General features: G+C 42.8%; 1 protein-coding gene across 1 annotated transcript in view; it reads left to right on the plus strand.

The window, feature by feature from the left end:
* The first annotated feature begins 423 nt into the window (after positions 1 to 423).
* Positions 424 to 12,007, plus strand: part of FURIN (furin, paired basic amino acid cleaving enzyme) — a 53,802-nt gene continuing 42,218 nt past the window's right edge. Inside the window, exon 1 of the mRNA XM_078599878.1 lies at positions 424 to 1,439. Within this exon, the coding sequence (XP_078456004.1) occupies positions 1,260 to 1,439 (180 nt within the window). The 5' untranslated portion in view covers positions 424 to 1,259. The remainder of the gene's footprint in view (positions 1,440 to 12,007) is intronic.

Below are 12,007 nucleotides of genomic sequence, written 5' to 3' on the forward strand. Positions count from 1 at the left end.
CCCCCCCCCCCCCCCCTCAAATATGACGTCACAAAGCTCTGCCCCCCCCCCCAAAAAGATAAAACATGCTTCAAATCGCTTTAAACTATTGTCATTGTAGTGCGTATTTAATGTGGCGCTGCACTTTGATGTTGTAGGAGAAAACATTTATTAAAAAGTCTATTTAATTAAGTAGAACGTGTTGTCTATATTTATTTAAAGTTGAACATTTTGATGTGACGTCACATGTCTCACCCCCCCCCCCATCATCACACATCGTCACAAATGCCTGACCCCCCCTCCCCCAGGTGCGTGACGTCATTTAAGGACGGCCCCTTTGTAGGGTGGACGTTGAGATTTATAAGGAGCAATAAGGTCTGAATTGGTCTGTAATAAGGTAGGGCAACTGATAAGGGGTTGACAGGTATGCAACCTATACAAAGACCACCCGCGCACAGCCGTAACAGACGTATACAGTCATACACGGAGACCTGGGTCCCAAACCAACCCCCGCACCTTCGTCCCCGGCTCTACGCAAATAGGCAAGAGCAGTCTCCAATTCCGTCTCAAATTCCATCTGCGTGTCCACTCCGAGGCTGGCCGCTGTGTGTTTCCCTGGATGAATGGCATGTCCTTTTGGTGGTGGGAAGGAGAGGGGAAAAAAAACCCCAACACATGACTGTACGAGGGAATGCACTCATGTGAAAGTTAGTATCGCGCAAGATATGAACGGAGATAGATAGAGACAGACGGACAGAGACAGAGGCAAATATTTGTACGGTATAACTTCCTCTCGGACTCATCCGTCCCTCCCCTCCAACCGACCCTCCCTGCATTCATCCCCTCCCCTATACGCGCCTCCCACCGCCTCCACACCTCGCAACATTCACCCACTCGCTCCGCTCGCTGAGCGAGAGACCAAACTTTGCTCGCTTGGCAAGAAGCGCCCGGCTAGTTGTGCTGTGTGTTTCGTTGTAAACCCGTGGCTCCGCCGCTGTCCGCAACAGCTACGACGATGTCCCCGTCGTCGCCGCCGCCACAGGTCACTCGGAAGCAGAAGTTTGCAGCGTGTTAGACGGGGCGGTGAGAAGTTACAGGTGGGGGCGGAGGCGAGAACAAGAGACAACACAAGAGAAGACGCATCCACAGCAACCAAAGCCTTCGTTGTTTTGTTGTTGTACACCTGAGATCAGCGAGAGCACTTGCGGCAATCCAACTAACGACGGCAACAAGCGCACTGGGGTGGCGTAACCTGGGCTTGGTATCGAACCGGCATTCCGATGGTTCTCAGGGATATGTCGTTGATGCTCCTGCTGCTGTTGCTGCTGTTCTGCGCCACGGGACGGGATGCTGCAGCGGGCCCAGCTGAGTTCACCAACACCTGGGCTGCACAGGTGCGCGGTGGCTCCAAGGCAGCCGTGGAGTTGGCTGAGCGACACGGACTCACTTACTTGGGCCAGGTGAGAGACACGAAGGTGGCCGTGAAAGTGTCAGCGTGGCGCTCCGGGATATTTTTTTAAAAAAAATCTGAAAATGCGTTTAACTCGGTGGTCGCGATGGGGTTCATCGAACGCTTGCAATACAAATGCTTCTGGATGGTAACTGTATTGATCTGGGAGGTCCCATACATAAGTCAGGTGAGATTCATTTCTTTATATTTGCAGATAGTACAGTTCTGCTGATGTTCTTTTTTCTTGATAATTGTTTTTTTACCCTTCTATCTGGCAACAAAACTGACACCTTTTTTACAAGGAGTCATGTTTGCATAGACCACTATACCTGCAGTCATAATGCAAACAAAAAACATAACTCTGATAATGTGCACTGTCCTTGAAGTTGATTGGTCCACACCCGAGACAGCTTTCCTTAGAGCCTAGTCTCACATGGATTGGACCAGATGACGCCAAAAGGCGGACAAAAAAAAACAATTATCATATTTTTTACTGGCAAATGAGGTTCCAATGGTGTAAATTCTTTTTCCTTGTTCCTAGGAATACCTAAGTGGACGGAACTCGATTTGTTTTGGTTGAAACGCAAATGTCTCGTGCGACTTTATAGCTAGAAGGGTATGTGTATTACTATATTTGTAAGGACCTGTACAATTGTGCTTTCGATTTTACAAACGGTTCATTGTGGAAATAACGTGGGCGGATATGCCGTGCACCTCATATACCGTAACGGGGTTTTTTGAGGGGAGTGATCCATATTAATGGAGGAATACGTGAAAGTCGCACGCACGAAAGTGCCACAACGTGAAACAATGCGGAGAGCGATGCTTGCCTGCGTTGTAAAACTAATGATTTGGTGACACTGATTTGGTAGTGGTGCGCGTTGCTGCGTAAGAGGTTTAGTTTCCCGAAATGTCGCATGTTATATCATTTCCCTTCAAGGCAGAGTGTTACTGACGAATGTGTTGAGTTTTTCTGTGACTCACGAAGCCGCGTCTCCCCGCCGTCTCAAGAATGACACTTTGCCGGGCAGTCCAACTTTATTACATTCGCTACACGGCAGCTTATTGTGGAATCTGAACTGTTGTTGTGGTTTCGGTGTTAACATTTTTACGTTTCTTTAAATTTGTTTTTAAAATAGTATCTTTGAAAGAATACAAGCAATACAAATAACTTGACATGCTGCAATTGGGTTAAATTGGTCTTCATGGAAATACATGGGGTTTTATTAGGGAAATGGCTACACCTTTGAATTAGCCCGGTATTTTGAAAACCCTGTATTTTAGAATTGTGAAGGATATACATTTGCATTTTGTTAGGTGTAATTATATGGTTATTTTTTCATCCACTGGATGTTGCAAACTATTCTTGGTCGAATGAGCACAACTTCATTTTAATAATAGAGGCTGAATCAGAGGTGACGTGGTCAGTGCATTGCGCCATGAACCCAGCGATGCGAATTTGATTCCCAACCACGGCTAACACCAGTCGTTAGCAATATATGAACAAGTCCTGGGTTTACCCCACTTCACCAACCCACAATGTGCATGAGCAGTGCGGTGAATTATGTCCAAACAAACCCCATGGCGTAGGGAGACTTTCATCCAGATCTAGCAGTGGATCGAGAAAGGATTGTACATTTATTCAAACATATGAATGCATATTAAAAAAAAAACAATAACTGGTGTAAAATGTATCTTTTGCTGGTGGTGAATTGTTATTGTTGTTAGACGATCTTTATTTTAACCTTGGTGGAAGCACATTGAGACAAAGGGATGTCTTGTTAAAAGATAAATGATCTGGGTTACAAAGTACCGGATCATAAATAGAGTAAATGATAAAGTCATTTACAGGAATACCAACAGAATACCAACAATTACAGAATTTAATATCTGGTACAAAAGATGTATTACCGAAGGTATCAACAGAAGGTGTGTACAGGATTAACTGCACGTGTGGAAAATGCAATGTTGGGCAAACAGGACGAATGATCAGCACGAGACTAAAATAACATCAGAGAAATATTAAATTCTCCCAAATATAACTGTCAGCAGTAGCAGAACACGCGTGCCAATAAGACACTCAATTGATTTTGATAATGGTGAAGTTCTCTCCCTAGCTACTACTGCCCAAGACTAATTAGATAATCAATCGAAATTTATGTTTTGTTTTACCGTTCGGATAGCTACTGACTTAGTGCTGCGTGGAAGCGAATCATCAAATAATACATTATTTAAATGCATGCCTATGAAAGGCACCATACTTCAATAGGGATTACCGTTGGTACGGCTATTTTAATAAACACAATAGACAGGAAGGGCGAGATCAAAGGGTTCGCATAATGAACATGCATCATGTACGTTGACTCAGTAATCCCCCTCCCCACTTTGTGCAAGAGCGCAGAAGCGTGGTTACACCACATCTACGCCTCTATATAAGGAACGAAACAGTTAGACTTCTCCAGGAATATTGTCGCCTGATGAAGCTAGTTGTAATTACTGGCGAAACGTCGTACTTGAATTATAAATGTTGTGGCTTGGCTCTCAAACACACCGGTGTGCTGTACTAGTGACGATTTGGCATGTTCTGTTTACGTGACAACCCTTACTAGTCGGCTGTGTCGGGTGGTGGCGGGTTTTAACGACACATTTACGCAATCTAACCCAAAAAAACCTCTTATGGATGATATTGGTCGCGAAAGCCTACGTGTTAAACAGATTAACCCTCTCATGTGTCAATTCTGAAAATCAAAACCACAAAACAATGGTTTAATGTGGTTTGAGAATTGAAGTAACCGTCCAAATGTTTCCAATTGTCTCGTACAACTTCATAGCAATCACAAATATTATCATAGCAGTCCACCACACTGGACTTGATGCATGTGAAGGTTTACGTAAATTTTTAAATAAAAATGCGATATAAAATAAAACTTAGATATTTAAAAATGCAGTACTATATAACTCCACACACTCACATTCATATAATCCAATGATCGAGTCCAATAGTCCATTTAAAACTAACCATGAAGGATGACTTGTGTATGTTGTAAAGCAGTTATGTAAATTGTTCCACGTGTATGTGACATCAGGGTTAAAACTAATAATGCCAGATGTAGTCATAGTTTATGTTCAGGATATAACAATAATTTTGAGGCATTCTATAAGTGTTGGGCTGCTAAACCAGATAAGAGTCATGGTAATTTATTGCAGAGGCTTTTTCGCAGTTGTTCAGTACAGCTTGCCAATGTATTTTCTGGTTCTACTGAGTGTAGTTAATTTAGTTCTTTCCCCGCACCTCCGATTAGCACGGTTGGCTACATACGCTATGGGAACCTCATTTGCCAGTGCTTGCCCCGAGCTCTCATACTCTGATGGTGCATTGTCTTTGAGTTGTGCGCCTTTTGGTGTCATCTGGTCCAACCCATGTGAGACTAGGCTCTAAGGAAAGCTGTCTCGGGTGTGGACCAATCAACTTCAAGGACAGTGCACATTATCAGAGTTATGTATTTTGTTTGTATTATGACTGCAGGTATTGCGGTCTATGCAAACATGACTCCTTGTAAAAAGGTGTCAGTTTTGTTGCCAGATAAAAGGGTAAAAAACCAATTGGCTACATATGGTGCAAATGAAGTTCACCGTACATACATCGTGATACTCAACATTCCGCCTGGCATGTTGGGAGCTTCTTCGGGAACTCGGAGAGCTATTCACTGTAATTTGTAAAGGTCTCGGAGTCGAGGTTAAACCAATTTGTCCTTGTAGAGAAATCCTATGCAATGTGTATGTTGTTTCTGTGTGTATAGAGGTTTTAATGGCATTTCTAGTTGTGAAGCCGTGGAACATTCAGAGCTCTGGACGCAAGGGTTGGTGAATCGCATCCGGATTGTGTGAAGCTTCCAACCCTTCTGGGCAACTAGGTGGCCAGGGTATGGCAGCACAACCAGCTGCTCAATGAGCCCATCTGCACTGAACTTTAAGTGTTATTACCTCATATTCATGGAGGATTTTCTTCGGGTGAACAGTTTTTTTCCACCAAAATGTTATAAACCCCCACCCATCCCTTCAAAAAGGATTTTGACAAAAATGTTAATGTAGGACCTTCCAGATAAAAAGAGTCTTTATACTCAGTGAAGCTTTCACATGTAATTTACTCTGTAATAAAATGTATTTAATGAGGTCAGAGACCATAAGAAAGATAACTAGGTGGACAATTACAGTTATGAATGAACGTTACAATACACAACCCCAGCATATGGCTGTAAAATGTCTGTGTATAATAAGAATAATCTGCATTTCTAGAGGGCCTTTCATACCACAGGGTCCGAGACACTTAACACAAGTTGGGATCAAGCAAAACATTTACAAAGACAAAAGTTGTAAAACACTCATAAAGTAATTATTAAAAAAACAAGCAAAGAGAAGGAAAAAATAGTAAAAGAGTTAAATAATCATGAGATGCCAACATGAAATCAGAAGGCTTACATTACAAAAATAGGCCTTTAGCCTTGATGTAAAAGTAGCCTCTGTGGGCAAAACGTTTGACGCCATCGGGCAGAGTTTCACGGTTGTGGAGCCCGAACACAAGTCACATCTCTGTGTTGTACAAGGAAATTACGTAAAAGTTATTCGTATTTTATAAGTATTATATAAGTACAAAAAAGTAGGGGTTATTTTTCCTGCCAAGAGTAACATGTACATTAAAATCGTCAAGTGAAATTTTTTTTTAATAAATGTTTTTGTCAAGGTTATGACTGTTACGGGTATTTTTTAATTCACCGAGAGGAAAAAAAATCCGTTTCTTCATCTTCTCATTGATCTAAAGCAGAAACAGAACGGTGGCTGAGAGTTGTTGGACTATGCACTGTAAGTTAAACATATTATTACAAAAATTCCAACTTTTATTTGTGATATAACTTATAGATAAATCAGTGATGATTCATGTTTCACAGTTATGGGGGGGGGGGGGGGGAACCCCTTATTACTGCGGTATATACCACATGGCCATTTTAAAGGTGTTGATGACATACTCGTGAATGTATTTAGCAAATCAACTCGTGCGTCGATGGTGTTCTTGTATCAGTGAATTAATCATGGTTGCTGCGTTTGCATAGCAGTGTATGTGTGTGTGTGGCGAGATATGAACTCCCTTCAAAGGGCTCGCATAATACATAATGTACGTTGCCTCAGTAATCCCCCCCCCACGTGGATCAAGAGCGCAGAAGCGTGGTTACCTCTATATAAGGAACGAAACAGGTTGACTTCTCCACAAATCTGGCTGTCGCCTGATGAAGCTAGTTGTAATTAATGGCGAAACGTCGTACTCAGATTGTAAATGTTGTGGCTTGGCTCTCCAACACACCAGTGTGCTGTACTAGTGACGAATTGGCATGTTCTCTTTACATACCAATTCGAGACAACCCTTACTAGTTGGCTGTGTCGGATGGTGGCGGATTTGTATGCTGTATATTTCCACATAAGCCACTTCGTTGAGCTATCATTTGTGGCCAGGTCGCTTCTGAAAAAGATCTACATAGCTCAGTGAGCCTTACCTGGTAAAACGTCGGGAATTCGTGCAAACCCGTGCTTTTTCCATTAGACTAAATCATAATCTTTCCATCTCATTTGGCGTGAGGTGCCACAGTTATTTATTTTTAAGTGCGTGCAACACTCACACTGAGGTGAAGAGACCTTTGCGCAATGAGGGCTGATGGAAACAGAATTTCATCACGATTTATTTTATACACACATACACTTACACTCCTTACTATATAATACACGAGTATGAATATGATGAGTAATGCAAAACTTTTATATTAAAGATTGCATTGTGTATAATATATATTTATGAATACTGAAATATGATTCGGATGTGATTGCAACATTTTTGTACAAAAATATAATGCAATATTCTGGTTACATTTACATGCAGTTTCACGATCTCACCTACCGTATCAGTACTGTGGAGTGCCTGTGAGTGTCTGTGTGGGGAGCGGTAGTGCAGCGGTTAGCGTGCTGCGTTACAAACCTGGCGATCAGGATTCGATTCCTCCTCATGGCCACCAGGAGTGGCAATTATCTCAACCGGTCCTGGACGTCCCCTAGGTTGACTCAGCCTCAAATGAGTACCTGGTGTGGTGTGCAAACATTTCCATGAGGGAGATAAAAGCAGCCGAGCATGGTGCTGGCCACCTACCCCCTCATGTGCCATGGCGACCTTCAAAGGTACTCGCTTAACAGAACTTGCTTCTACAGTCTGTTAAGGCTATATGAGGGATCTTTGTCTTTGTGGCAGCAAGCTGGACATACTTTACTCGATAGCAGGCCCCTGGCTTGTTCTTCAGTGTGAACACTGCACAGAGAAACCAACACTTGGTTGGGTGGTATTAGGTCCCAAGGCCTCTGTACCCACTACCACTATTAGAACCACAGTAACAGCCACAACCACAACCATGTACCGCTGGATGAGGACCTTCCCCAAGCTCTGCAGATCTGTAGGGGTAATTTGACCATACTTCACCACGCCGGTCAGTCTAGCTGGTGACGTTTTGGAATAATGAGGGGAGCATTATGAAGTGCAAACATTAATTGTGTTGCATTGCACTCCTCTGCTGCCCACATCATGGCCTGTCGATCATCTATAACCTGTGTTTTATTCATGGTGGTTGCCCATCCAAGCACTATCCAGGCTCAAACCCTGCTTAGCTTCTGAGATGTGACGAGATCTGGCACATTTCGGGAAGTTTGGTCACAGAGGCCGCAATCACGCACGGGTATTTCGTGAACACGTACGTGCATTCAAACAAAGGGATGATAATGTTCTCGGAAAATGACCGCGATCATATGATATGGTTTGGTTATATGTAGCTATTTTAAAGGGACTGTGTCCTGAATAGAAAATACGCATTTATTTATGACACCGTGTATTGTTCGGCATGACGTCCGACGTTCTTCGGGACGTGAAGTTCCCGAAGAAGCTCCTGCTGGGATGCGAAGCGAAATGCCGGACATCGCACCCGAAAGATGCGCAGGAGCAAGCCGAAAACACACATCGGAGAGCCATGCAGGGCAACCGAAAAAATCACTTGGCAGTCGTATAGACTGGTGACACTGTTGACTGTCGGATCACCATTACAGGAGTCGATCCGTCATGCTGCCCATGGCTCCGTGTGAGTCGTGTGACAGGATCTTCTCCTGGGATCACCTCCGTTGGGAGATGTGTGCTGGTTGCGTATTCAGTTGCAGACGCCTGTAATGTGCACACGCAGAGGCGTCGTGTTTACTGGACAGTGGCCCATCAAAGAGCCGACGAGATAATGAACATTTACAATCATCCTTTCACATTGGCTATGAAAGGGATACAAACTAAAACACCTTTGAATGAATACCGTTGTTTCCTTTTTCAACGATGGAAAATACATATCATACTGGTCTTTTCAACACTAAATGTCTGTTTCCATTTTAGCACCTGTGTATGTATTTTAAGAAAAATATACTATTTTCTGTGTCATTCTGTACATTGTCCGTTTGTATTCTGAGCCATATTGGGATTTCGCTGAATAGTGAATCTGAACATTCCGTTTCAGAATACCAAGTGTGGTTTATGGCCAGACCATGATAGGCTCTATTCAATGTAACCATTGGCATTTCTGAACTCGTCGATAAAATGCCATGCAATATGCCTGTGTAACAAAAACAAATCATGACCCCAATGCACGCATTGATAGCAAGAATATTCGTTCTTTATTTGTATTGGGGTGTCACGATGCAATGATTCATTGATTGGATAAAGCATCACGAGACCATGAATGAAAGATGGCTTGGCGAGGCCTGCATCCAGGAGTAGACAGATCATGACTTTTCATGATAATAACACGGCTCGTAGTGCACGCATTTAAGATTATATATGTTTTTCATGGATGTATTTCTAGTGTGCAATGGGTTCAATTGACCGTTACTGCCAGAAGTGGCCGTTACATTCACCTCGGTAAAAAAATAAGAAGAGATAATCTAGTCTTTAATAAAATCATAACTCTGAATTTTGACAATTGAATGTAACCCCCTTCACACCGCCCCCTCGCAACTCTCGAGAAAACGAGTAGATTTTGGAACGTGTGGTGGCAGGAAAGCTTTGGATGAGGGCATTGGAAACAGCTCAGCAAGGCGGCAACTGGTTTTCCCTGTGCAGGTTTTGCGGAGGTGTGAAGGTGGGGGAGGGGGCTGTTTTGGAAAATGTGTGCAATGCTTTGAAATCGCAGTGGATTTATTTTCTTTGGTCCCTTCCTGGGTGTTTGCCATTGACCAATTCCCTATGTTGCAGCGTTTGTTTTTTGTTTGGGGCTGATGATTGTCTCACTCCACGTGTGCATCTCTTGAAACGCAACCTGAGATAAATATGTCTTATGAATACCGAAGGTAGGTTAATGCCCGATCAATTGGCTGCTAAAATCAATGCTAACATTTTCTGTAAATGCATGACAGAATAATAAATATATAACATGGCCACAATCTTGGTGGCCGATAACTAGGCTATGTGCGGTGATGTAATGTGATATGCAAGCCGTGCCAGGAAGACCGATAAAATGTTCACAAAAGGAAAATAAATAACAGCACTATACGTCTCCTTCATGAATACATTTCTACACATGAAAAAAAAAGCTCAAAGTATTTCTCCCACAACCCATCAGCCTTTACAGCCTTCTGCATCATTTCAACAGCTTTGATTCAATGCAAGAAAACTCTCAATCGGCCTTGACATGCAGTGTCTCATCAGCAGAGTCGAGAGTTCTTGCTGATTAACTGCTGATCTTACCGACAAGAACAATCTCACTTGTCACCATCGCTCATTTATTTCTCTATGTATCACCTTTAGTGGTACAGCTCTTAACTCGCTGGATGCCGCCCTAAAGCGTGCAGTAGCTGAATCAGAAAATCAAATCATTGCCTTGGCGAAAAAAAAATACATTTTCCACTTCATGCCCTCAGGCCTGCTTCCCTACATGTTACGCTTGCAACAGCCTCAGTGAGCCACTGCCTCACCCACTGATATGAGTTGGGGTTTTATGTTAGTAGATTTGAAAAAACCATACATCAGTTAACGCTGCACCACATGCACTCTATCAGTAAAACATATGCACGTACTAGTTTTCCTGAAGGTGGGTGATGGTTGGATTTCAGATGTAATAGCTATACATGCGTATTATTGGCTTTCACGTGCTGCTTTTTCATATACAGGAAAGCACAAAATCTAAGAGGGCCCTTTGCAATAGCTGTGACGATTGCCTATTGTTGCAAAACAAACTGGCATGCATGCATGCAGGCATAGAGGACGCCAAAGCTTCGATTTAAAGCTTTCGTGACTGCAGGGATTCATATTCTTGGTTCTTTCGGTAAAGTCACGTAGAAGGGAAATAATAAAATAATGAAAAGAAAACAAAAAAGTCTCACTATTTTATTTTATTTATTTTATTATTTCCCTTCTACGTGACTTTACCGAAAGAACCAAGAATATGACGCCAAAGCTGTCAACGAACACACTTTTTGTGTATGTTTACCAGTTGTCATTATTATAATATGTAATTTGCAAATACAGGGGTACATATCACCAAGTTAAGATATATTTTGATACGCGTATAACATACACAACTTTGCGATGGGAAAATATTGCCACGTTTCTGAACTGTTGGGGTCCACCAGCAGCATTTGACTTTGGCAGACCCTCTACAATTACGTCTACAACGTTGCAAAATGTTCCACGGTATTTCTTTCGACACTGAAAATGTTGTGTACAACCATGTTATGTAAAGATTATTGGAGTCACTTGAACAGAGTTCATGATCAACCACACAATGATTTACCATCACCCCCTCCCAGTGATTCAATGAATTGTGGCAATCCAATTTAAAATTACATTACATACAACTTAAACGAATTGAAAAACATCGACTGTTACGCGATGTGACGCACGCATCAGTGAGCAAATAACAACCGATAACGATCGATGCTTCCTTACGATGCCTCCACTTAATCGATGTTTTTCTTCTTTCTGCGTCATCATTGCAAGCGCGACGGAGGGGAATTTCTGGATTGAGGACAACGACAAGCGTGTGGTTTACCGTTTTCGAGAATTATTGCGCTTATAATACCCACACAGCCTCGTTTAACGTGTGGCACCAGCGTGGTAGTTAAATCGAACTGGGTCTGAAGTCTTCCTCATTCGTGCACGAGGTAGGCTCGCCTCTCGCACCCCCTCACTCTGCGTGTTGCACAAGAGCTCCTGCGTGCGTATCAGAAGCTGGACTTGCTCAACCACGGCACACATGTCCCCCACCCACACATCGTCGCTCGACCTTACTCTTTCGAAAAAAAAAGAGAACCAAAGTGTTTCTGCCCCCGCATGACAGGGGGGGTTGTTGGGATGTGGCAATCGACGGCTGTTCCTATATGCGATGAGCAAGCTTGCTTTGTGAGTGTAGAGGCCCTGAGTTTTGGGACGACGTTTAATACGGAATTTTATTTTGCTTTGAGGCTAAAAGTCTGCATAGTTCGTACGTTTATTATATGTGACATTCATTGCACAATTTT

The sequence above is a fragment of the Lampetra planeri genome, chromosome 13 (genome assembly GCF_965212315.1).
Source record: "Lampetra planeri chromosome 13, kcLamPlan1.2.h2, whole genome shotgun sequence".
Lineage (NCBI taxonomy): Eukaryota > Metazoa > Chordata > Hyperoartia > Petromyzontiformes > Petromyzontidae > Lampetra > Lampetra planeri.